This window comes from Aquarana catesbeiana, linkage group LG04 (assembly GCF_042186555.1).
Source record: "Aquarana catesbeiana isolate 2022-GZ linkage group LG04, ASM4218655v1, whole genome shotgun sequence".
NCBI classification, from domain to species: domain Eukaryota; kingdom Metazoa; phylum Chordata; class Amphibia; order Anura; family Ranidae; genus Aquarana; species Aquarana catesbeiana.
The window spans coordinates 200,245,249-200,272,904 of NC_133327.1; the positions used below are offsets into that span (position 1 = coordinate 200,245,249).

Sequence of the window (27,656 nt, forward strand, 5' to 3'; positions counted from 1 at the left end):
AGAGTGGAAGCACTGAAGTCTGTTGCAAGTATGTGTATTTTTATACCTGTTAGCAGATGGCAGATATTGTTATTAAATTGGCAAAGCTGCTTTATGCATTGCTAGGGTATCTCATAAAATAAACCAGACTCTCCTAAATCTCTTTTGCTGAGTGTTTAACCCCTGTGGTTGGTTTATCTTATATTTTAGGAGGTGTAGCTGCTTTTAAAGCATGTGTTTTAAGAATGTATTTTAATATTTTGAATTTAGATGTTAGGATATGTACTAGACTGCTCTACTTATTGGGCTTCAAAATACACAGTTGATTAACCGATTTTTATTTTTTTTCTCGATAGATTGGGAACAATTATATTTAGTCTATTTGTATGTGCTGGACAGGTAAGCATTTCTTAGCGTTATACTTTTACTGTCAGTACAACTCTGTCATTCCCTGAATGCTTATTAAGCATGTGTAACATTACCCCCAGCTTTGAAAAAAAAAAAAAAAAAAAAGGTGGTACTTCCTCATTAGTTTCTGCTAGAGAAAGAAGTACTTGGCCATTGGTTTCAAATGGAGGAAGGACTACTTGGTCATCAGTTTGGTGGATCAAGACTCTAGTGTGTTTCTTTTCTTTTGATGCAAGCTTATGTAATAACTTAAAACTGATTTCTGTTGGCTTATTTTACTTGAAAATTTACTGTATCCCTGCTTAATTAATTATCCCCCACCAGTATTCAAAACAGTCTTCAGTGTTTTCCAAGCAATGTAAGAAAGGAATGTGCCAGTACAGTGCAGAATAGCAGATAGGAATATCATTGTTCTGGTAGTTGAGAAGCTGGCCTAGAAAAGAGGAATCTGTTAAAAGCAAACCAAATATTTTACCAACTAATTTGGTTAGTGATTTATCTGAGTGACTTTCAGTAAAATATATTACATGTTTACGTCTCAGTATTGCTCTGTTGGTATATCATATACAGTTGTAGAATCCCTTGTGTATACCTGTATATCAGCTATTTGGCATCCTTCCTGAACTACTGCTAAAGCACAATCTGAATTCAGCAGTATTGGGCATGAAACCGGGCCCACAGTACATAAAGAATGGGCATTATAACTCACAACTGTATAAGTTTTATTACAAACTATACTTTACATTGACTAAGCACAGAAACAATGATTTAAAAGAAAAGTTTTATATAAAACCATTTTAGATATAACCATTTTAGATATAACCATTTGATCTAGTTCTGGATCCTGGGACTTAAAAGGTGTCAAATTGTGCCAAAATATGCTCTATTAACAGTAGAGCATATTTTGGCACAATTTTTGACACCTTTTAGGCCGGGTTCACACTGTAACCCGCTGCGGATCGCACAGGAGCGCTGTGCATCCCTGTTCCCCATTTCAGGGATGAATCAGGGCCGATTTTATGCCTGAATTCCGCCCTGAAACAGAGCCAAAGACGCACAGCATTTCTGTGCAGTGCACTCCGCAGCCGCAACGGAGATATGTGAACCGGCTCCGTAGGGAGCCACTCACATTCTCCTGCTATGCGAATTGGATGCGGAGAAAACCGCATCTAATTCGCATAGGTGTGAACCTGGCCTTAAAGTCCCAGAGCTAGAAGAAACGATGTTTGTATCAACAAGTAAGATTTTGTTTTTCTTTTCTTTTTTTGTTTACATGTATACCCTAAACTAACAAACTTAAGAGACAAAAACAAACACTAGTTTTGCTTTATCATCCATTTATGTAGTTTATTTTTATTTTTTAGGTTATATTTGCAGCAGGAGCCTTATTTAATGCTTTTTGGTTAATGGAAGCTGGTCGGCTGGTATTTGGGTGAGTTGGTAGAAAAAGCAGAAAGCAAGAAACCTTGGAACATGTACTTCAACAAAAAATTGTGTTGCGCTTGGGAATATATCTAAGTGTCTATACACCCTGGTGATATATGAAAAAATCTAAAGTGCAATGTGCAGATACTATGGATCTAAAACCCACTCTGCATACTTAAATGAATAAATAAATATATCAACACGTGCAACAAAGTGCCTTGTGCAATAAATCCCAAAATGTGTAAACAATGCGTATCTAGATCATGTAATATACAAATTTAACAACCTGAATCTAAGTACACATTAGAATAAATAAATATATGAAACAGCAAAGCATAAATATCTAAATAAAGTGCATAATGTATAATGTACCATACTTATATCACATAAAAATTCACTGCAATAATAAAAGTGATGGGTGAAAAATATAATAAACCACTTGTGATAGGTAGACTATAATCGTCCTTATTCGTGAAAAATCTTCCAACACGGCAATGTGAAGTGATAAATTCACAACAAAACTCCATATAATAGTAAAAGTGCTTCAGAGAAAAACAGTTCCAGTGCTAAATCAAACGTGCTCAGATCATGCCGTGAAGTGCCTTGGTGCCCCCGATGTGGTTGCGCTCACCTTAGAGCGTGTGACAGTGTTCAGCTGTGTCAGTACACGCTATGGAGCCACCCCTGGGCTCAATGATTAGTAACAGCTGATTCTCCAAGCAGATTTTCTATATGGCTCCACAAACTGCCGCTCTGTATTCCGCTACAGTTCGGAGCCTCCACCACCTCCGAGTCCAGCAGCTCCATCACCCGCAATGCACGTCACCGTGTGCATGTACTGTGTAAACCATACAATATTTTAAATGTACTGTACCTATTTTGTATGGGGCAATTTTTCACACATTCTAATCTGAAAACTGCTTATAGTACAGCCAAAGCTCGTTTGGCTGGGCTTCTGCATAGATCACAGGAGTGCAGTCTGTTCTGCACTCCTGTGACCCATTTTCAGCAGACGGGCTGAAGCCCGCTGACATCGGAGCCTGCCCATGCTCGGGCAAGATCGTGACAATTAAGTCTGGATTCACCCACATGCCTGGACTGGCACCTGGCTCAGCCTTTCAGTGAGCCGCTGTCATCCCCTCCACAGCCCAGCGCTCCAATGAGAACAGTGTTGAAGGTGTCGGGGGGCCGATGCTGCATCCACCTATTTGAGTATGATTCTTATTAAAAAAAAAATAAAAAACATTTTCTAAAAGCAGAGGCATCTGCACAACTGTGTGTGTATAATGGATCTTGGAAATACTGAACTGCTTGTTGCGTCTGGGTTCAATAGTCGCAGAGCACAATGAAAAATTGATTTTCCCCAAGCTCTTACCACTCCCCATTCTGTAAGGGATGAAAGTACCAGAAACCATGGTGGGGATGTGGGGGAGGTACTTCCAAGTGCAGTAAGGGCCCTTTTAAGACTGCTCAGTTGGGGAAAAAAAAAGCATTTTGATGCATTTTCTTGTTGCTTGACTCCCAGCATGCACATGTAAAACATGGATCAAAAATGCAACGGCTGTGCGTTTTTAAGTGTGTGTTTTTTTTTTTTTTTTCTTCTATTCATCTCAATTGGGGATGCGTTTTTGGTGGTCTTTTGAAAAGCAGCATGCAGGACTTTTTCAAAAGGAGCCACACCTGCAGCAAATTGGGGTGCAGAGTTCCAAAGTATTTAAAAGGAAATATTTTAATTGTGTGTTTTTTTTTTTTTTTTTTTTTTTTGTGCTTTTTGCAAACATGCATCATTGTTTTAAGGGCTTGTTCACACTTGACTAAATTTCTAACACTTAACAAACGTTCCTTTAGCGTTAGTATGGGTGTTAGACTTGCGTTAATGAGCTTTAGTATGGTCATTAGACTGGCATTTTACAAGCGTGTTAAATGCTTCCCAAGCGCCCAATGGCAATTTTGAATCGTTTGAGCATTAAGGTGTTTTTAAACCGCTCCACAATTGCCTATTCCATTACAGGAAATAAACTGCCTGCAACTGCCTGCCAGAGCGTTTGTGAAGTGTTATCATATGAATGGGAGGCATTGAAAGGCTTCAAACGCCTCCTGACTCGACATGAGGCTTCAATTTTGAAGCAACGCGATGCTAACACTTCATGTTTTCATACCGTGAACAGCACTGTGTGCTGTCCATTGTATCATTTGCATATGCATTTGAGGGGCGTTTTTAACGCCTCCCAAACGTCTGCTTTTAATGCCAGTGTGGACTTTGCCCAACACCTAATTCATTGCAGGTGACTTATGTAAAGTAAATAATGTTCACTTTAGTTTTGGATAGAGTGGAGAGGGATTAGATCACATGTCAGGTTTTTGTTTGTACCACTGTTAGATTCGCCCTCTGTCATGTTTACTATTATCACTTAAAGCGGAGTTCCACCCAAAAATGGAACTTCCACTTGTCGTATTCCTCCCACCCTCTGGTGTCACATTTGGCACCTTTCAGGGTGAGGGGGGAGCAGATACCTGTATATTCCAGGTATTTGTGCCCATTTCCAGGCATAGATTGCCGCAGTATCCGCGGCTATCTACGCCATGTCTGGCCCCTCCTCCATCCCCACCCTGCTGTCTTATGGGAGACACAGGCCCCAGAAGACCGCCGGGACCAGTAAGATCGCGCAGCGTGACGCGCGCATGTGCAGTAGGGAACCAGGCTGTGAAGCTGCAAGGCTTCACTTCCTGATTCCCCTACTGAAGATGCTGGCACCTCCACCCGGAAGCCGAGGGACAGATCGGCTTCGGGTGAGGGCATCGCGAGCGCCCTGTCAGGTAAGTGTCCATATATTAAAAGTCAGCAGCTACAGTACTTTTAGCTGCTGACTTTTTTTTTTTTTTTTAATTTCCGGGTGGAACTCCACTTTAACGTGAGAGAGAATATCTCAAATTTTAGGTTGTCACCAGAACAATATTAGAGGGGAAATATTCCAGTGGGAACGCTAGTTCTGGTGACAACCAGGGTCTCTAACTTTGAAGGGATTTCTTCTTGATTACTGTTGTGACTGTGGGACAGGAAGTGAAGGGAAATCCCCCCCCCATTGAGACACCGATGGAAGAAGAAAAAAAAATCTGACGGGTTTTAACACCATTACTTTAACCAAAAAAAGTGTTTGGTTCTACTTTAACTTTTAAAATCTCTTTAAAAGCAAAAGTATCAACCGGTACAGCAACAGCCAGTGCTGTCTAGAGTCCTTGAGAATCAGCCCTGCAAAGGACACCGTCTCGGAGATTTGCACAGACATGTTGTGTATATATAGACATGTCTATTTCGTCCTGCATAATAATGAGCTTGTATAGTTGGGGGATGGTGTTTACCTGTATGCAGGAGTGAAAAACCTGCAGAGGTCTCTTGGCAGCTTTAGATTTAGAGAATTTTACAGCAAGAGGACCAATAGCGGCATGTAGCTGACGGTGTCAGTTGTTGGCTACCCACTGCTGCTAGTCTTGTAATTTAATTTTATCCACAGAGTTGCCAAAAGAAGATTTTAAAGGGAACCATGGCATTTTTACATTCATGAAAGATTGTGTGCATTTTGATACCGCTTTCCATTTTTTGTGAAACTGAACAGTTATTTTGCTGTTTTTCAGGATTGGTGGGGAATCGCTTGCAGTTGCACAAAATACATATGCTGTCAGCTGGTTCAAAGGGAAGGAGCTGAACTTGGTTTTTGGACTGCAGCTCAGTATGGCTAGAGTGGTGGGTAGCAGTGTGTCTTTGAATGAGTAATGTGATGAGTGTTTGCCTTTGTCTAGAAACATGTATGTGTTTGACTAAACTTGGTGTGCTTTGTAGCCCATTGATGATTTTTTTTTTTTTTTTTTTGCCTCTAGGCTTTAGTCCAAACACACATTTTCATATAGCACACCAGCAATAAAGCAAATATGTGCTTATCCCGTTCAGTTTGTATGCCTTGCTCTGTCTCAACCTTAGGCAATCAGAGGAAGCCTTGTATTCCTTCATAAAATAATAATGCCTGCTTTTTGAATGGCTGAGAAGCGCCCAGCTTGACCTTGTTCGGGAACAGGACAGGAAGTCCCTGTACCACTACTGACACACAGCTCTGTATACTTTATTATTATTATACAGGATTTATCTAGCATCAACAGTTTACGCAGTGCTTTACAACGTTAGATATAGCTTATGGTCCTTCATACAGTTTATATGGCGCTCCCCTGGGCTTTAAGGTGTTCATTTGTGTTAAACCTAAATAGACACGGCCCCTCCCTCACGCCTATTTTCTTTTAAAACAGCATTTGCACAAGGGGTGGCTTTTTTTTTTTATTACCTTTTGGACCTTGCAGTGTTATTGGAAAATATGCACCTTTTTAACTGTGATACCTCTTATGTGCAGATGAAAATGTAAGTGATTTTCGAAAGCATTACTATGCAAAATGGATTGTTTAGCATCTATATATTATGCATTATGACCATAAGCATATGCCCTGTGACTTCAATAGTTGTTCTGTTTCAGGGTAGTACAGTAAATATGAATGTTATGGGGCTGGTGTATGCTCGGATAAAGGACGCGATGGGCTCTGCAGGTTACACAACACTCGGTGTAACTCTCATGATAGGTAATTGCTAATTATAAGCATTTGTGTGTCCATATTACACTAAACTATTGCTAAATATGATGTGCTGTGAATATTACCGGCTGATCTGCATGAAGTTAAAGAAAAACTTTATTTTTTGAAAACCTGATTTTGCCAGAGGTTATTTTTAAACAACTACCTTTACTATGTTTAGTATTTACACTCATTATAACACTAAAACTATGTCCCAGAGAAAAGAAGGGAGGACTGCTGTGCTTCTGTGTTGTCCGAGCTACAGTAGTGCATCCTGCTGGTAATTCAGGCTGTTTTTTCATACATCCAGAGTTTGTTGTTTTTTTTTTTTTGTTTTTTTTTTATATATGCAAATGGACATTAACCTAATTAACCTTTTCCCTACCTTTTTTAAAGACATTGTACACTTTTTTTTTTTTTTTTTTAAATGTTAGTGTAGCTGTGTACTCTGTCATTTGTTTGCCTTACTGTGTAATGATGGGCTCACATGTTGTGGCTGCAGTTTGTAGTGTCACAACTGATAAGTTTCCCTATTTCCATGTATTCACCCAGCTTGTCTCCATTTGCTGAACGGACAGGCAACTTGTTTCAGGTCATGCAGCATCCAATTCATATTTAATATAGGGGGCGCTAATGAACTAAAAATAAATATTTGAGTGAAAAAAAATATTAGAAACCAAATTAAATTATTGTGCTTTGATTGGGGAAAATATAAATATAAAAAAGTGACAATCACAATAAATAAGTGAAGAAACTAGAATATACAATAATAATATTGTATTGACAATAATAGTGATTAATTGTCCCAATCCAGTGAATAGTACAAAAAACACAGAAGTGATATCTTCAACATATGTGCCAAATTCTTGCTGATGATATAAAGAATTCCGTCACCAAAGAGGAAAAATACACCTTGAGATAATATCTGCTTACCAGATACCAATGACCCCTTTATTTAAAGAGAGTCGCTAGCGCTTGTACAGGTTTGTGCCTGTTCACATGGAAGGCTGAATGGCTGGATGATGCTTTAGGCATAGATCCCTTCTGTCCCACTCATTCAGGATAGGATGTATAGGAAACAAAGCAAAGTCTCCATAGCGTAAAACCATTTATTACAAGTTAAAAAACATTAAAATAGCCAAATGGCCGCTTACATTGGTAGGTGCCTACCTGGCACTGGGGCTGCTCGTATGTCAGGGTAAGGATGGTGTCTGCGTCACTTTAACTGACAATTGCGGGGCCGTGCAACGTTACACGAAAACAAAGTTGACGTCTTTTCTATTTTCCCACTAATAGAGCTTTCTTTTGGTAGTATTTGATCGCCTCTGCAATTTTTATTTTTTGCGCTATAAACAAAAAAATAGCAACAATTTTGGGAAAAAAACGCAATATTTTTTGCTTTAATATCCCCCAAAAATATATAATAAAACTATTTTTTCCTCAGTTTAGGCCGATATGTATTCTACATATTTTTGGTAAAAATTAAATTGCAATAAGCGTATATTGATTGGTTTGAGCAAAATTTATAGCGTCAAAATAGGGGATAGATTTATAGCATTTTTATTATTAATTTTTCTTTTTTTTTTTATTAGTAATGGCGGCGATCTGAGTTTTTTATTAAAAAACAGCGATCAGTGCTATAAAAATGCATTGATTTACTGTGTAAATTACACTGGCAGTGAAGGGGTTAACCACTAGGGGGCAGTGAAGGGGTTAAGTGTGTCCTAGGGAGTGATTCTAACTGGGGGGAGGGGCTACACCTCACATTACAGCGATCGCTGCTCTCGTTGACAGAAAGCAGTGATCCCTGTCCTGTCACTAGGCAGAGCGGGGAAATGCTTTGTTTGCAAAAACATCTCCCCGTTCTACCTCTCCATGACACGATCGCGGACATCGAGTCCGCGGTACCTACGGTCATGGAGACCGCGGCGTGCGCTCCCGCAGCACTGCTTCTTAAAGGGGGTGTACCTGTACACCCTTTGCCCACCAGTGCCATTCTGCCAACGTAAATCGGTGTGCGTTGGTTGGCAAGCGGTTAAAGTAGAACTATAGGCAAATTTTTTTTTTTTTTTTTTCCCCCCCCCCATTTTTGGATAGAGTAAGGGAGGGTTATAACCCCTGGCAGGTTATGCTTTGCCATCTGTGTCCCATTGGGGAGATTTGACTTCATTTCCTGTCTTATAGCCAAACAGGAAGTGAGAGGAAATCCCTGAAAATTAAGGGAATCTCTCTTGGGGGGACTCCCAGATCACCAGAAATAGTGTCCCTATTGGAAGATTTACCCTCATACTTTTCTGGGGACAACCAAAAATTTGGTGTTTTTCTTTTACTTTCACTTTCAATGATGATGGTAAACAGGACAAATAGAGGGTGAATCTTCTTAATTGGGGCACAGACTTCAATAAAAACTGACAGGGATTTTAATCTACCTTCCCTCTATCCAAAACTAAAAGTTTTGTCTTTTAGTTTTACTTTAAGGGTTATCTGCATTAAGGCACACAAGAAGCTTGAGATCTGCTGTTACAGCTGATTTGGTTTACTCTTTATATATTATATGAAAAAAGCATTAAATCTATTGACACTGTAACAAGCTATTTGAAGTAATTACTGAAGATGGAGCCTCTTACAGTAGCTCTCATATGCTGGAAGGTTGGTTGTCAAACTGAAAAGCCTAGTACTGTCAGGGAAGCACTTGGGTGCAGCAGGGAGCACAGCAGTATTTTATAGATGTCCTAGAGCAGGGTTCTCCAAACTTTCTAAACAAAGGGCCAGCTTATGGTCTTTCAGACTTTAGGGGGGCCGGACTGTGACCTGCAGGAGTGGAAACTTTCTTGACGACATTGGTAGAGTAGACATCGCCACATTTGGTATTAGGAGGCAGAATAGTGCCCCCTCATTGGTATCATATGGTGGAATAGATCCCCATTATTGGTGTCTGTGGGAGAAATGGTGTCCCATTGTGTTGGATGGCAGAATAGTGTCTTGTATCAGTGGGAGGAGTAGTGCCTCAAGGGCCACTAGAGGCAAGCAAAGGGCCGCGGTTTGGAGACCACGGTCCTAGAGGTTTCACGGAATAGAGCAGAAGGTCTGCAGGTGAGTAACATAATGCAGACAACTTAATAAATTGATTGTTAAGCAATTTATCTGCAACTAAAGGAGGAACTTGTTGCCTCCAGTGATTTATTGCTCGGTTTTTATTCATGTCCCCTCCCCCTTTCCAGGTGGAATAACCTGTGTGTTCTCATTGGTCTGTGCACTTGTGCTTGGATATCTGGATAAGCGAGCAGAAAAAATCCTGAATAAGGAACAAGGAAAAACTGGTATGTAAACTTCAGTCTAAACAGAGTGAAGTTTCTCTTATGTGTAAAGTCTAACTCCAGCTTTCTGTCACTGATAAACTATTACCTTCACTAACAGATGTGCCCTCAAAGCTGTAGAAACTGTATGTAGCATCAGTTACATAGAGTACACAGCATTGTACTGGGAGCGGGAACACAATTCTGTATACAGCTAGTGCTACATTGAGTTTAGTGCTCAGTTTTCACATCTGTTAGTGAAGGTAATAGTTGGTTTGGAAAAGCGTGAAACTGATTAAATCACCTGGGCAAAATAATGGAAAACCTGACTTGTTGGGGCGCCTTGAGGACTGGAGTTAACAAACACTGTTTTAATAATATAGATGAATATTCCGTTTTGTGAAGTTAAAGTGTTTGTCAGTCCACTGCTATGAAACTCTGCTCTCTGAGTTCAGTACAGGTACTCGCTTAACAACCAGGTTCCGTTCCAATGACCAGGTCGTTAAACTAATTTGGTTAACCACTTCCGGACCGCCTTACGCCGATATACATCCTAACTTTGAAGAGGGATATCTTTGCTATGGCAGCAGCTAGCTGCCATAACCCTGATATCCCCTTCAGTGGGCGGTCCAGTTTCCGATAATTGTGGTCTCTGTGGCGGATTTGACGCAAGATCACTTGGCGGCGGGAGAGGGGCCCTTCCGCCGCTCTGGTGCCCTCCGCCTGTTTCTATTACAAGGGATGTTAACATTCCTTGTAATAGGAATAAAAGTGACTTTTTTTTTTTCTAAACCTGTCCCACCGAGTTCGCGTGCAGAAGCAAACGCATACGTGAGTAGCCCCCGCATATGAAAATGGTGTTTAAACCACACGCCTGAGGTATTGCCGCGATCGGTAGAGCGAGAGAAATAATTTTTTTTAAACATCGCCTATAGAGATTTTTAAGGGTAAAAGTTTGTCGCCATACCACGAGCGGGCACAGTTTTGAAGCGTGACATCTTGGGTATCAATTTACTTGGCGTAACATTATCTTTCACACTATAAAAAAAAATTGGGCTGTCTTATTTTTTTTTTTTTTTTTATTCAAAAAAGTGTATTTTTTCCCCAAAAAGTATGCTTGTAAGACCACTGCGCAAATACGGTGTGACAAAGTATTGCAACGGCCGCCATTTTATTCTCTAGGGTGTTAGAACCCCAAACATTATCATTTTTTTTTTTCTAAGTAATTTTCTAGCAAAAAAAATGTTTTTAACTTGTAAACAACAAATCATCTCAGAGGCTCGGTCCTTAAGTGGTTAAACGAGGAGTCACAAGTAATCAATATTTTAGGCATTCTTAACTACTGTATTGTGAAAAAAAGGTCTAAACGCAAAACTCCAGCTCAATAACGTTGATTAAATTTGCATAAGTACGGAACAGAAACTAAAATTCTGCACAATACAGTGTATATACGCGACTTTGGAGTAGGGAGAGCCGGCCGTAAGTCCGAATAGTCGTTAAATAAGGAGTATCTGTAGTTCTCGCATGATTGCCCCTTCTTTCTTTTTATTCTAGGAGAAGTCATCAAACTGACTGACGTCAAGGACTTTTCCCTCAGTCTCTGGCTAATATTTTTGATATGTGTTTGTTACTATGTTGCTGTGTTTCCTTTTATTGGTCTTGGCAAGTAAGTGCGCAAGTCTTATTCTATATTCATATTCTAAAAATTCCTTGCCGACATTCCAAATTTTAAACATGATTTATCTTTCTGTAGGGATAGTTGTGTTTTTTTTTTTTTTTTTTTTCTTGGCACAGATGACAACTGCGATTGCTGACTTTGGTTTTTAACGTTAAAGCATAACTACAATACATATGTGAAAATTCGCACTAGGTCACAAAAAATTAAGCAGCTTGCTATAAAACTGTGATACTGTGGGATCATGTGCTATTATTATTATTATTATTATTATTATTATTATTATTATTATTCAGAATTTATATATCGCCGACAGTTTACGCAGTGCTTTACAACATTAGGGCAGACAGTACAATTACAATACAATTCGATACAGGGGGGAATCAGAGAGCCCTGCTCGTTAGAGCTTACAATCTTATAATTTATAGCGCTGTTTTCTTTTGTTTATAGCACAAGTACACCTTATAAAAATCCTTTTTTTTTTTTTTTTTTTTATATCGACTATGGGTCTATTCTGTAATTAAACACTTCTCCCTGCCTTTCAGTATTTGTGTACACTGAGCCACATATGCTCAACTCTGTGCACGTTTACAGTAGTGCTATGACAATGTGACTTTGGCTATTGCAGCGCTGAAGAGGATCTCTTGCCAGACAGGCCAACCATAATGTTTACCTGCACATTATGACTAAAAGCTCCTGGAACCTATGCTAACAAATTAAATACAAAATCTGCTTCTAAAGCTCCAAGGCTTTCATTCTTATCCTTGTCTCAGAGCTTAGTAAGTCACCAAACTCAAACTTGTATGCAGCCAGTTAAGCATAGACTTCTGACCTATATTTTTTTTTTCTGGGTCAGTGACTCACCAGTTAAGGTACCAAGGATATTACAGCCCTGCAGCTTGCATCTTTACAAAAATATGGTTGTTACCCCTGCCAACTTTTGTTTTTAAGTGCAAGTTCCCTTTTTAGGAAAATCGGTCATCATTGGATTTGAAATAATGAGAAAATGTGAATATTTATTTATTTTTCATGTATAACAGCTGCCTTCATTATGAAAGTTTCCTAATATGCTGTGTATTTAGGTTTGCTCTGACTGAACCGAACACTTTAGGTGGGCATTGGTGGGTCACGGGCCAGTTAAAGATTACTGTTTGCTCTGTCCAGTGACCTCTGACCTTCCACTGTCTCTGAGCTCCTGGGAATGTATTACTTGGTAAAAAAAACGAGCCCCTGTCATTCGTTGATCGCCAGAGGCTATGATGGCCATAAATGCTCTGCCATTTGACAGCTGCACAGCAGAAATTATTATGCTGACCGCATACTGCAAGTAACTTGCCACTAACCATTTAGATAATTTCAGTGTTGCATTTATCATTTGAAAAAAACAAAAGCCAAATTTCCTAGAATCTCTAGAGCCAGCCTCTTTAAATATAGATTACAAGGAGACCTGGGGTTTCCCCATGTCTCCAAATGCTGTCTGGCGGCCCATATCTCTCAATTAAACCTGCTTCATCCAGTGTTCGCTTATGGGTGTTTTTGGAGCTTCCCAATTGCACCCCTCTTTCTGTACAGGCTCTTTTATGGCTCCTACAGAAGCTGGGTCCTGCAGCCTTAAGCCCATTAATGCAGTATAGCCTGAAGCTATGGAGCTCAGTGAGGTACTCCAGCTCCCTCATTTCTTTCTTCCTACCCACCCTTGCTGCCTATTACCAACAACCCCTTGTTTCCCCCTGCCCTTGACCAGCCTCAAGCGTTTGCTGGATGGACCTCCCATGGCCTTGCTCGTGTGCAAAATTTTCTGACTACCCGGTCCCCACTGACATGGACTGCCTTTCGTGAGTCCCATGCTGCTTCCCAGTTGGTGTGTTTTTTCGCTTCCTCCCGCTTCATCACTGGATAGCGTCTCTCCAGCATACCTCCTTCTTACACATTGTAGAAAACTATTTTTGATCTGTCAGTGCTCCCCCTCCCTTATCTCCAATCTTTACGAGTCCTTGAATGGCCAATCATCTCCATTTTCTTATGTGGTTTAGTAAGAATGAGATTTAGGTATTGAGATCGACCCAGCAGATTGGAGCAACACTTGGTCTTCTGTTACTTTTTATTACAGCCACCTTAGAGGCGGCGTATCAAGTATTGTTGCAGTGATATTGGGTTCCAGCCCATATTGCCCATGCAAATTTTGGGATTTCCCTGACATATGTTGCGTTTTAAGTTTTAATGTGATTGTTTGAGGAGGAGGCCCTCCCTCATTCATCTATGCTATGTGTATGCATCTATTTCCTATGTCGCCAGTTGTAGTCTCTGCGTGGGGGGATTAGGTGCTTTTTTTTTTTTTTTTTTTTTTTTTTTTTTTTTTTTTTTTTTTTTTTTTTTACATATTTGCATTCAAATTATTATTAGAAGTCCTGTGTTTTAACAAGCCTGTTAACTGGGTCAGACACCAAGGAACTAGTCTTAAGACAAGTGTACCATTAACGGTAGGTTATATGCTTTGTGGCATAAATAAGTTAATAAGACCTCATGAAAAATCGCATGTCCAAAATTTAGGCTATAGCATTTTCCCATTCAAAAAGCAAAAAATTGTGAAACTGTGGTTGATTTACTAAAACTGGAGTGTGCGAAATCTGGTGCTGCTGTGCAGGGTAGCCAATCTGCTTCTAACCTCAATTTGTTCAATAAAGCTTTGACAAATCTATAAACTGGTTTGTATGCAGAGCTGCACTAGATTTTGCCCACTCCAGTTTTAGTAAATCGACCCCATTGTTTACATTTAGAGTAGCAGTTTTTTGTGTTAGGGGAAACGGTTGTCCTGAGCTCTTAGTCATATTTGGCCTCTGTCTTAGATGGAATTTATTTTATTTTTTAAATAGTAGAAGACTGAAAATTTTGCTAATCTTATATTTATTAAGAATTGTATTTTAAAACTTGACTTTTTAAATTTTTCTTTCATAAATAGAGTTTTCTTCATTGAGAAATATGAGTTCTCACCTCTGCAAGCAGGTGCAATAAACAGGTATGCTAATGGTTTGAAATAAAAAAAAAAAATAGTATTCGGGTATTGCATGCAGTATACATTTCCATGTTTCTCTACTGTTGCAGTGTGGTTTACATAATCTCAGCACCGCTGTCACCCCTGTTCGGATTTATGGTTGACCGGATTGGGAAGAACATAATCTGGGTCATGTGTGCTGTGGTGTCCACCCTTGCTGCTCATCTTATGCTGGCCTTTACCTTCTGGAATCCCTGGATAGCTATGGTAAGTGAGTTTTTTTTATTTATTTTATTTTTCTTGCTTCATATTGTGTGCCATCCTGCTGCAGCTGACAGTAGTGGATGGCTTAAGTCACAAAGCATTTAGCCTCATTATTGGAAAGAACTCTCAACTTGTTTCCAAATCTGTTGTAGAATAATTAATCATTAGTGTTACTAAACCAGGGACCCTGCATTCACTATATCTGGTCTCCCACAGTACACAGAACATGGAAATGCAATTATTTTAGTAAATATAAACTGTTAAATACCCTTTCTTGCAGGCAAATGGGCGTACAGGTATGTCCCTTTAAATGTGCCGCCTTTTGCGCACGCCGCGGGAGCGTGCCTGCGGGTCCCGGGAACTCTATGCTCTATTTTTTTGGATATCTATCATAGCAGAAAAAGTTTTTAGGTTGGTCTTTGTTTATAGCGCAAAAAATACCGCAGAGGTGATCAAATACCACCAAAAGAGAGCTATATTTGTGGGAAAAGGACGAGAATATGTTCAATTTAAGTGGCTGCATATATACTGAAAAGAGCCATTGTGTTTGCAAGTTGAAGATCTGTAAATTCAGTGTGGATCATTTTTTTAAATCTTGCTAGAAGACCGACCAAGTGCTGCAAAACATATATTGCTTCACACGACCTTATGTGTTCTATTTTTTTTTTTTTTTTTTTTCTCATTTGCATAGATGATCACTGCTGGTTGGTGGTTTTATTTATGTCAAGAATACCCTAGATTGTAAAAATTCTAGTTTTATTCAGTTTTGCACAGATTGCAAAAACTTTCATTCTTTCTAGTGTTGTAAAATCTGACATCTGAGCTCATTCAAGGAAAGATCTGCTTTGGGAGCCTACTGCCTTTCTGAAAATATGCTTATTTTTCCAGAGCTTACTGGGTGTTTCCTATTCTCTTTTGGCCTGTGCCTTGTGGCCCATGGTGGCATTTGTGGTTCCTGAACACCAGCTGGGTACTGCTTATGGATTGTAAGTATATGATTTTCCTGCTATATTTTGTGCAAATATCTTGTTTACTCAGTCCATGTAGTGGCCATAGTCGTTTAGAGCCCTTGATTGATATCTGAGAATTCAGCTATTAGGGATGCAGCAATACTACTACTTTTTTTAAAGTACTTGCCAACACCAATTACCGATATCTGTTTCCCAGGTCCCCGCTGTGCCCCCCCCCCCCCCCGCACTCCTGTTCCCCCACTGTACCACCCTGAATGCCTGTCTTTCTTCCAACGCATCTGTTCCCCACTGTACCACCCTTAACCCCTCTTCCACTCACACGCACACATTTTCCCCACTGTACCTCCTACATGCCTGTATAATAACTGGTAATTGCATTCTTTTATGTACATTTCAGTTGTCAGAGGGAGAATCCCGCTGACAGCTTAAAGAACCGAGCCAGTAGGTATCGGTTTTAAGTATCAGTGCATTTGCACGAGTATCGATACTCATGCAAAAGCTTGGTATTGGCACCAATACCGGTATCTGTGCAACCCTAGTTGGAAGCATCCACTCCTTCTCTTTGGTTGGTTGCTAGTTCTGGGGCAGTGAAACTAACCGTATTCCGGTTTATAACTGCTGCCTCTGCCAAAATTTTCCAAGAGCCTTTTGGAAATACCAAATTGGTACCAGTAGTTATAAAAGTTGGCTTTTGATGGTCTAAGTTGTTGCTGTAATATAAAGCTGTTCATTTTTATGGTAATGCCTACATATTTGTATATCAAGAATAACTCTTTCATGTCTGTCCTGTATTACCTCTAACCCCCTTTATTTCATGCAGCATGCAATCCATCCAGAACCTTGGTCTGGCTATTATTGCCATTGTTGCTGGTGCCATCCTGGATTCCCGTGGCTACCTATTCCTTGAAGTCTTTTTCAGTGCTTGCATTTGCTGTAAGTCTTTGGTTGTCCCCAACAAACGTGCATCTTTCATGTTGACATCTTGACAGCAAGTAGTCTGATAGTTTCTAATGACAGTTTTTAGAAAATGTGGCGTCTGATGCTAATTTAATCATTTTATATGCAAGTGGAAAAAGTAATGCAGTAAAACTTAAATCTGGCAAGTGGAAGTGTAATTTGTGATCAGAAAGCAAGATGTAATAGATTAAATAGTTTTACACTATGTTACCATAAACAAGAAGGCTATAAACATTGTTCGTCAAGCAATGGTTCTAGCCGTTTGAGCATTGGAGAAAAAAGATGGAGTCGTCTTCTAACACGCGTTGAGGGGAATTTACAAAGACAGCAGTAGATGGTATCTGGAACAGTTGTACTTGGCAACCAATCAGCTGCTAGCTTTCATTTTTAAAGCTTAACTAGCTGATGTTTGATGCTGATTGGTTACTATTCACAGCTCTTTCAGATTCTGTCTGCTCCAGTTTTAGTACATTTCCCAATTGTGTTTTCTTCTGAGCTACCACAAGAAGTTTACTGAACCGCAAAATCTTTGGCAACATGTTCTAGATCAGTGTGTTTGTGAAAGTTCTTATTTATCCAGTTCATGGTATATCTAGTAGTAGTCGCATTCATCTGGACTATATATTTTTTGGGGGGATATTTATTATAGCAAAATAAATATTTTTCAAAATTGTCGGTCTTCTTTTTTTGTTTAGCGCAAAAAATAAAAACCACAGAGGTGATCAAATACCACCAAAAGAAAGCTCTACTTGTGGGCAAAAAGGACGTCAGTTTTGTTTGAGTGCAACGTCGCACGACCGCGCAATTGTCGGTTCAAGCCACACAGTGCCGCATCGCAAAAAATGCAGTGGTCATTAAGGGAGTAAATTCTTCCGGGGCTGAAGTGGTTAAACAAGCTGCTAGCAGACTTCATCATGCTTTTCAACAAGCGTCTGCTAGCAAAGTGGCAATCCAGCGCTCCCCTGTGCTAAACATTTACAAACTGGTAGTTTAAGAGGTAGATTTAGACATGCATCTAAATACTCCTTGCCACCTGAAGCCTGATCTGTGTTCAGATTGCACTCAGAAGGCTACTAACAGGCGATGAGAAAACAATGAGATGCCTCCTCACCGCCTGTTATTACCCTATTTTTTGCAGACATATGTGCTGCAACCGTGTGCATTGCACTTGGTTGCAGGGCGTTTGTGACACTTTACCATTTGTCATCTTTGCCGCAGGCGTGAAGCGTCACGTCCCAGGCATGTTAATATCCACGTCTGCTGTCTATTGCAGCTTAAAAGGGGGGGGTGTTGGGTGTTAAAAAAACAGCGCAACCGCAAGTTTTAAGGAAGCCTGAAAGCTTTTCAAGTGCAAGCTTGTGGTTCACACTGCTCTTATACGGGTGCATCTCAAAAAATTAGAATATCATCAAAAAGTTAATTTATTTCAGTAATTGAAAAAGTGAAACCGATATATAGATTCATTACACACAATGATATAGTTCAAGCATTTTTTTTTTTTTTTTTTATTGTTGGTCATTATGGCTTACAGCTAGTGAAAACCCAAAATTTAGCATCTCAGAAAATTAGATTATTACATGAGAACAATAAAATAAAGATTGTTAATGCAGAAATGTTGGCTTACTGAAAAGTATGTCATTGTACAGTATAGTATGCACTTAATACTTGGTCGGGACTCCTTTTTACATTAATTGCTGCATCAATGCGGCGTGGCATGGAGGCGATCAGTTTGTGGCATTGCTGAGGTGTTATGGAATCCCAAGTTGCTTTTGATGGTGGCTCATCTGCATTGTTGGGTCTAGTGTCTCATCTTACTCTTGACCATACCCCACAGATGCTCCATGGGGGTTTGGTTCAGGCAAGTTTGCTGACCAATCAAGTACAGTGATACCATGATCATTAAACCAGGTATCGGTACTTTTGGCACAGTGTCCTGCTGGAAAATGAAATTGGCTTCTCCATAAAGCTGGTCAGCAGAGGGAAGCATGAAGTGCTCTAGAATTTCCTGCTAGAGGGCTGCGCTGACTTTGGACTTGATAAAACACAGTGGACCCATACCAGAAGATAACATGGCTCTCCAAATAATCAGACTGTAGAAACTTCACACTGGAGCTCATGCAACTTGAATTCTGTGCCTCTCCACTCTTCCTCCAGACTGGGACCTTGATTTTTAAATGAAAACCATTTTCCACAGTCCGTGATGACGTGAATGCGGATAAGCTGTAAGTAGCTATTGAAGCCACCTGGGATTCCATAACACCTTGGCAGTGCCACAGGCTGATCGCCTCCATGCCACGCCACATTGATGCAGTAATTCATGCAAAAGGAGCCTCAACCAAGTATTTAGTGCATACTACTATACTGTACATGGACATACTTTTCAGTAAGCCAACATTTCTGTATTAAAAATCTGTTTTTTTTTTTTTTTTGTGTTCTCTAATAATCTAGTTTTCTGAGATGCAGCTTTTTGGGTGTTCACTAACAGTAAGCCATAGTCCTCAAAATGCTTGAAATATTTCACTAACTCATCAATACAAAATATCAGTTTCACTTGTTGAATTAAATGTAACTTTTTGATATTCTAATTTGAGATGCACCTTTTTACACAAGTTGAAGCCCGTGTGAAACATACCTATTGGAGATGTGTAATTTGTGAATGCATGTTTTCATCCAAGATTTGTACATACTGGATTCAATTTGAATCCTGGATGAAGGTTGTGTGACTCTTGAATGAAAAGATTTCTAAATGGACCTGTCAGGAAGCCTCTAAAATGTTTTTATTGTTGGATTTACATGGTTAATAGTGTAAATGGTTGTCACAACTTTTTTTTTTTTTTTTTTTTTTTTTTTTTTTTGTAGTGGCCATTATAGCAGTTGTTATGCTGTATTTTGTGAATCTACTTGGAGGTAAGTAACCAGTGGTCCTTTTTTATTTGTTTTTTTTTTTTTTTTTGTATTGGCTAGGCATGTAGACTATATGTATTTTTATTAGGAAATACGGGGCTTATTTTTGAAAAGTTTCAGAAGTAAAATGGAGTTACCCATTTTTTACAAATTTTTGTTTATTTTCTTTCTTTTACTTTACTGGAAGTTTAACTTGAGAAGTAATTGTGGAAAATGGGCATCTTGGGCAATTTTTCTGCAGAACTTAATGCCCCCCCCCCCCCCTTTATTTTTTTTATTTTATTTTCAATTGTAGGTGGAGATCTTAATTTATCTTCATGGGAGAGGGAAAAACTGCAGAAACAGGCTGCCATTGAGTAAGTGCTTATTTCTTAGATATATTGCCTGCTTTTTATGGTGTACCTGTCAAGTGGTAGAAATGTCTGTGCCTGTTGTGGTTGCTGCTTCTGCATAGCTTCTATTTGTGTGTGCTACACCAGATTGTGCTAATTAATTGATATGTTGTAATTAAGAATGCCTATCTTAAAAGCAAAATCCCAGCCAAAACAGTTTTATTTTTGGAGTGAAGAAGGAACATAATCGCTTAAATTTTTATTGCTGTTATGTGTTTTCATTGCATCCTGTTCCAAAACAATATCTATCCAATGGAAACGCAACCACTTTATATTTGTATTTATTTTTTTACTGATCGAGTATGAAAAGCGTAACATTTAGTCTGTTGACTGCATTCATGCAGTGGGGAGAAAGTTTTGACTGGAGTTTTACTTTAAATGTTTCCATTAATGCTTTGCGATTAGTGCTTATTAAATAGGATAAAAACCTAACTGTAAGTGTTTATTTTATTTTTTTTTTCCTATAGTTTTTTGGTGTGCAGCTCTATATCAACAACATAGTTCAGTACATAGAAAGAATTAGTAAAACTGAATGTAAAGGTTGGGGGAAAGAGTGTTTCTTGGGGGATGTAATGATAGAACTACCGTATAGCGATATATAAATAGTGTGGAGGTAGAACATAGTGGAGTAAAAAAGAGGGAACGTGTGGGTGGTAATAAGGGGTGGGAATAGCGATCAAAGAAACAACTCCCCATGTCTAGCTTTGTGCATTTTGGTAATTAGCTATTTGCAGGGAGCCCCCACCCTGAGTAGTCAAGGATAGAAAAGACCCCGTTGATCACCCTTAATGTCAGGTCAGGTCTAGTCTGAAGTACATTTGAATAGTGCCTCAGTTTCCCCCACACTGTCTAGGGAACCCTTTGCACTTCATAAGCACCTGTGTACAGAATTAGAGGCTACCCTTGCTATTAAAGTGTGCCTTTCACTTTTGTGGGTGGTATTATATTGGTTGCTGATTTGCAGACAGCTACAACCTGAAGTTGGGAGCCTATACACAGTAATCTCATAGGTAAAAGATACATTTGTGATCAGGCCTCTAATTGTCTAGCTAGTCTTTAGGAACTGGCATTGTTGGGGCCATTTAGAGCTTTTGGCAGATTAAAAAAAATTGAACTGTGGTAACAGCTGTATATCAATGTCCTTTTTAGGACCATGTACTGTGCTGTAGGTACCTGATCGGTATATCGGCGATTTTCAGCGTGGGGGGTTTTCTTTTGTTTTTTTTGTTAGTTGAAACAGATTTTGTAGTATTTTTTTTATTTTTGAAGCAGTGTTTTAAACTATTCTGGCAAGCTCTGCTCCTGCTTCTCTTATGCAAATTAAGCAGTATGAATCTGATCCTAAGGTTTTCTGCCATAGGTGGACTTAAAGCTTAACCACTTCCGGACCGCTGCACCAAGATGTACGTCCAAACTTTGAAGGGGGATACCGGGGTTATGGCAGCTGCTAGCTGCCATAACCCCAGTTTCCCCGTTTTCGTGCGGCGGCCTGCTTTCCGATAAAAGTGGTCCCTGCGGCAGATTCACCGCAAGATCACTTTTATCGGTGGCGGGAGAGGGGCCTCCACCGCGATCTGTTGCACTCCGCCGATTACTGGAGCCGTCGGTAGCGGCGGAGGCGATCGCGTCCGTCTCCGTCCTGTGTCTGGAGACGAGTAAGGGCTAAGATGGCGCCCACTCGTCTCCATGACACTGCTGGGCGGAAGCTATGTCAAAACGTCACTTCCGCCCACGCCTCTTAAAGGCATATTTTTTTTTAAATGTCATTTTTTTAAATAACTTTTTTTTTAATTATTTTTTTTATTTTTTAGTGTAAATATGAGATCTGAAGTCTTTTTGACCTCAGATCTCATGTTTAAGAGGTCCTGTCATGCTTTTTTTCTATGACAAGGGATGTTTACATTCCTTGTAATAGGAATAAAAGTGACACAATTGTTTTTTTTTTTTTTAAAACTGTGTAAAATAAAATTAATAATAGTAATAAAAAATTTTTAACCCCCCCCCCCCCCCAATTCCGACGAGCTCGCGCGCAGAAATGAACGCATACGCGAGTAGCGCCCGCATATGAAACTGGTGGTCAAACCAAACGTGACGTATCGTCGTGACCGGTAGAGCGAGAGCAATAATTCTAGCCCTAGGAGATTTTTGAGGGTAAAAGTTTGACGCCATTCCATGACCGGGCGCAATTTTGAAGCGTGACATGTTGGGTATCAACTTACTTGGCATAACATTATTTCCTGACAGACTCCATGGCAGCCAACGTGTGGGTTTAGTCCCGCCTCTACTACCCTATAGGACACTACTCCCATAAATCTTTGCTCCTCACCAGCAGCCGTGTTCTTTTTTTGTCCTCCTCCAAGGACCTAGTTAAAATGGTCTTTCTACCCGAAGAGTATTTTCTCCCTGCGATCAGATCTGGCGAGCGATTCCTAGGCTGGGATCGCAGTATTCCAATAAGCCCTAGCTACTAGAAGGGTATGGAAGGGGCATATGGAAGAGGCGCTGAAGACGGTGTAGTCCTAGCCACTGGCAGGCGAACCCCAACTGGTCATACAGCCTAGCTACTAGCAGGTGACCCTTGTTGCCCAGGAATAAGTCCGGTCTGTGCTGTGTTACCTGACCCAGGTCTCGATCGCAGCAGGAGTGGTGAGTCCGTTCCGTTTTCTCTGTTATGGCAGCAGTTTGTGTATTCCTTCCCTGTGTTTGTCTCTGCTTGTGTCCTGTGTCCTTCCCCGCACTGTCGGGTACAGTGTAGCTGGTAGATATGGCGGCTGGTTCCCTCTGTGTTCCAGCCGCCGTTCACTTCCTGGTTTCGTTTTCGCGGCCGTTCTGCGCATGCGCGGGTCCGGCGCGAGAACGAGGCTTGGTTCGCGCACGCGCATAGCGGTAACTGCGCGTGCGCACTAGCGGCACGGCGGTGACGTCACAGGGGCGCCAGATTTAAATTTGGGAAAATGGTCTGCAGGCTTGGGAATGCTTGCAGACTGTCGGCAGTGTATCCCCTTGCTCTGATTCTGCTATATCAGGTGAGGGGGCTTCTGAGGACAGGTTTTGTGGCCTGCCCTTACTGCTTTCTAATTCCTATCTGGTTGCCTTATTGTTTCAGCCCCGATGGATCCCTCCGGGAGCATTAGCGCTTCACCGCCTGCCTCTGGCCAGCCCTCTCGCAACAGGTACTTGGTAGGGGGGTTCCTGCCTGGGTGTTGCGGGGGGGGGGGGTATGGAGCATCAGTTATCTGTTGTCTCCATTAACACAGATGGACTTGTGTTTTTTCTTTTCAGCCCTTCTAGGTCTACTCAACAACGTAGCTCGCACAGAAGTGGTTCCTCTAGATCACAGCACCGGCATTCCTCTTCCAGATCTGGACATCACGGTTCCTCCTCGAAATCGAGACACCGTAGCCGGGAACCATCTCGCCCTTCCAAATCTCACTCCAGTCATGCAGCCGAAGGAGCCTGCTGGGGGTGTAGGACAAAGGTTCCTATAGGCAAATCCCTCTGTGATACCTGCTATGTAAAAGCAACAGGTGAAAGAGGTGGATCGGATCAGCAACTCAAGTCTCTGGTGGAGAAGATCGTGAAAGAGAATCTAAAGGAATTGGGGTCTAGCCAATCCCATGTTTCTCCTACAGAGCCTCCAGATCCACCAATTAGGGATACCCAGGCTCAGGACACTTGTGAGTCCTCTTTACCCAGTCACCTGTCTGCTGTCTCCTCAGATAGTGATTCAGAAGGAGAAGACCCTTATACTGGATTTAGTTTTGACTTACTTCCTTCTCTGATTAAAGCCATAAAGGAAACTTTAAACTGGGAAGAGCCAGTGACGGCCCCTGCAAAACAGAGGAAGTTCTTCAAGCAGCTGAAGAAGGAACGTGTCAGCTTCCCCTTTTTCACTGAATTAGGTGAAGTTATCACTGATGAGTGGGGAAAGGTAGAGAAAAAGAACTCCCTTCTCTCTAAAATTCAAAGGCTTTATCCCTTCAAGGAAGAAGAAGTTAAGCAACTGGAGTCTGCTCCGCTAGTGGATGCAGCTGTGATGAGATTGGTCAGGCATGTGACCCTCCCTCTGGAAGACACGGTCTCGTTCAGAGACGCCCTGGACAGACGGATAGACTCGGATTTGAAGCGGGTCTATCTCACAGCAGGCATGGCATGTAAACCAGCCTTGGCTCTGGCCGCCATGTCCAGGGCCATGGAGACGTGGTCAGATAGCGTGGACGAGACACTTAGAGGTGTCTCGGAGGAAGCGGCCAGGAGTTCGCCCATCCAGGAATTAAGGTTAGCCTCATCCTTTCTGGGGGAGGCTTCAATCGACATTATCCGCTTGGTGGCTAGAGTTATGTTGTCTGCTGTTACTGCCAAGCGTGCCCTTTGGCTTCGCCCCTGGCTGGCAGACCCAGCATCAAAGCAGGTTTGGTGCCGTATCCCCTTCGATGGGTCTTCTCTTTTCGGTAATAAATTAGACAGCACCATAACCCGTGCCACCGGGGGTAAGTCGGGGTTCCTCCCTCAGGACAGGCGATTACAAGGCCAGAGAAGATCGTTTCCAAGGAAACAGAACCAGGATCGTGCCAGGGAAGCACGTGGATACAGGCCGGGCCGTGAGTTCTCCAGATCCTGGAAGGCCAGACAATCTTCTTTTAAGAAGACTGCTAAGAGTAGTATGTCGGGTGAGAAGGAACCGACCAAGTCTTTTTGAGATGGGGCCCGCCCAGGCAGGCCAGGTGGGGGCTCGCCTCCTCCGCTTTCGGCATGTTTGGGCGGCCTCGATCCAGGACTTTTGGACCGTAAGGACGATTTCCTCAGGCCACACCTGGGTTTTCAGCAGTGCTCCCAGGCTCAGGTGTGTCCCCACATCTCTTCCAGCTACAGAAGAAAAAAGAAAAATCCTTTTAGCTTACGTGAGATCTTTGTTAGATCAAGGCGCGGCTATTCCTGTCCCAGACGACCAACGTGGCATGGGGATGTATTCTCCTCTTTTCATGGTCCAGAAAAAGAATGGAGCATGGCGACCTGTCATAGATTTGACGCACCTGAACCACTTCATAAAAAAGGAAAGGTTCAAAATGGAAACCCTGTCCACAATTCAACAGTCAGTTCAACCAGGAGACTGGCTAATTTCAATAGATCTCAAGGACGCCTATTTCCACGTTCCAGTGGCAGTAGACTTTCAACGCTTTCTCCGTTTTTTCCATAGGCCAACTACACTTACAATTCACATGCCTTCCCTTCGGTCTGTCCACCTCTCCACGGGTCTTCTCGAAGGTCTTGTTGGCCGTTGTGGCTCTACTGAGAACCAGAGGGATCCGTCTTCACCACTATCTGGACGATCTCCTCCTACTGGCGCAAGACAGAGATTGCCTCCTGAAACACAGAGATATGGTCATCTCAACTCTCCAAGAATTCGGATGGCTCCTGAACCGGGAGAAGAGCCAACTAGAGCCTTCTCAGTCTCTCGTGTTCCTCGGGGCCCTCTTCGATACAGCGAAAGGCACAATTTCCTTACCCGAGGAGAAGATCACAATAGTTCGGGACAGGATTCGCCTGGCTCTCTCCTCTTCTCATCTCCGGGCCCTCCAGTGTCTGAGAATCATAGGCACCATGGTGTCCACAATACCAATGGTGAAATGGGCTCAGTGGAGGATGCGTCCTTTCCAGAAGGGATTTCTTCTTCAATGGTCGGGCGACAAGAATCAGCGCGTTTGCATCTCTCAGACCATGAGGGGTTCCCTCCTCTGGTGGCTTCAGAAAGAGAATCTACGCAGGTGTCACTCCATCCTTCCCATCACTTGGATCACTGTGACATCAGACGCCAGCGAGAGAGGCTGGGGTGCTCATTGCCTAGCGGAAGTGGCTCAAGGCTCCTGGGATTTCCCAGCGCGGAGATTGGTGTCAAATATCCTAGAGTTGCGTGCAGCCTTCCAGGCACTGCTGGCATTTCGTCATCTGATAGCAGGGACATCCGTGTTACTCAGACTGGACAATATGACGGCAGTAGCCTATGTAAGGAAACAAGGGGGTACCAAGAGCCTGTCTCTGCTACAAGAAGTGGAACCAATAATGGTCTGGGCCCAGAAGAATCTGGTCAACCTAACGGCAACCTATGTTCCAGGGATTCTCAATGTCCAAGCGGATTTTCTCTCATGAGTCCACTTGGACAACAACGAGTGGTCTCTCCACGAGGATGTGTTCAGATGGATTCTAACACTGGGGATCTCGCCAGAGGTCGATCTCTTCGCCTCCCTGTACAACAAAAAGCTAACGAGGTACTACGCAAGGTTTCGAGATCCACAGGCCTACGGGGTAGACGCACTGACAGAACGTTGGTGGTTCCACAGAGCCTATGCCTTCCCTCCGACACCTATCATCTTCCAGTTCCTGCGGAGGCTCAGGTGGGAGGAGGTGGAGATAATAGCCATCATTCCTTACTGGCCCAACAGGCCTTGGTTTCCTCTTCTATCACTCCTCAGCTTCCGAGAACCAGTTCTTCTTCCAACCAGAACGGATCTACTCTCCCAAGGCACGATTCTCCATCCGTGCCCAGCTCACCTACAGTTGAGGGCTTGGTTCTTGAGAGGGGTAGGTTGGAAGCACTAGGTTGCCCTAAGGAGGTTATTCCTACACTTCTGAATGCAAGAAGACAAAGCACTAACAAGGTGTATGAGCGTATTTGGACAAGGTTCTCGATCCATATGTCGTCCAGGGCCAAGTCATGTGGCGCACCTGCAGTCCAGGACATCTTGAGCTTCCTCCAATCAGGCCTGGATTTGCCCTTATCTGTCAGCTCACTGCGTGTACAGGTTTCAGCGATCTCAGCCTTTACTGGGGTGTCCTGGGCCAGACATGCCCTTATTCAACAATTCTTCAAAGGAGCAATTAGAATGAGGCCTCAAAGGAAACCCAGGTTCCCTAAATGGGATCTACCTCTAGTTCTTGAGTTCTTCTCTCAACTCGTTAAACCACTGTCTGTTAGAGATCTTACTATCAAGACTGCCTTTTTGATTGCCATCACCTCAGCCAAGAGGGTGTCCGAGATCCAGGCCTTAGGGTCAAAAGAACCTTTTCTTAACCTTCTTTCCAGACAGTGACTCTAATTCCAATGCTAGGGTCAAACCCTAAGGTCACCTCAATCTTTCACGAGAATCAAGAGATCTCACTTCCTACCTTTTAGATCTGCTGGAAATCTAGAAATACATCCACTCGATGTTGGCGTCTCCTTGAAGCAATATCTAGAAGTAACGGCTCCCTTCCGTCAATCGGATTATCTCTTTGTGTCGTTCTACGGGAAGAACAAGGGGCTCCAAGCCTCAGTCAGATCCATTGCTGCATGGGTTGTACAGGCAATTCAATGGGCATATAGAGAGAAGGGCTTGGCTCCTCCAGAAGCGGTGACAGCGCACTCGACTAGAAGTCTTTCGACCTCGTGGGCAGCTTCTCGTCACGTCTCTCCTGAAGTGATTTGCAGGGCGGCTTCTTGGTCATCGATCCATACCTTCATGTCCCACTATTGTGTTGAGCCAGCTGCTCTATCCTCAGTTGATTTTGGTGTTAAAGTACTGTCGGTGGACGGTATTAAATAAATCTTTGTTTCTTCAGCATTTTGCCCACCCGGGTGTGTACGGCGAGTTATTTCCCACACGTTGGCTGCCATGGAGTCTGTCAGGAAAACGGAAAATTCCTATCAAAATACTTACCGTAATTTTCCTTTCCTGATGGACTCCATGGCAGCAGGAGTTCCCTCCCAAATGACTGGAGTAGGCTAGTTATCGAACACGGCTGCTG

General features: G+C 42.0%; 1 protein-coding gene across 3 annotated transcripts in view; it reads left to right on the forward strand.

Moving 5' to 3' along the window:
- Positions 1-27,656, forward strand: part of MFSD1 (major facilitator superfamily domain containing 1) — a 71,665-nt gene that overhangs the window by 15,532 nt on the left and 28,477 nt on the right. For all 3 annotated transcript variants that reach the window (XM_073626102.1, XM_073626104.1, XM_073626103.1), the window contains exons 4-15: positions 336-378; positions 1,752-1,819; positions 5,446-5,554; positions 6,330-6,432; positions 9,645-9,743; positions 11,274-11,385; positions 14,354-14,410; positions 14,497-14,653; positions 15,539-15,636; positions 16,442-16,554; positions 19,438-19,485; positions 19,778-19,838. In XM_073626102.1, coding sequence (XP_073482203.1) covers positions 336-378; positions 1,752-1,819; positions 5,446-5,554; positions 6,330-6,432; positions 9,645-9,743; positions 11,274-11,385; positions 14,354-14,410; positions 14,497-14,653; positions 15,539-15,636; positions 16,442-16,554; positions 19,438-19,485; positions 19,778-19,838 — 1,068 coding nt within the window. The remainder of the gene's footprint in view (positions 1-335; positions 379-1,751; positions 1,820-5,445; positions 5,555-6,329; positions 6,433-9,644; positions 9,744-11,273; positions 11,386-14,353; positions 14,411-14,496; positions 14,654-15,538; positions 15,637-16,441; positions 16,555-19,437; positions 19,486-19,777; positions 19,839-27,656) is intronic.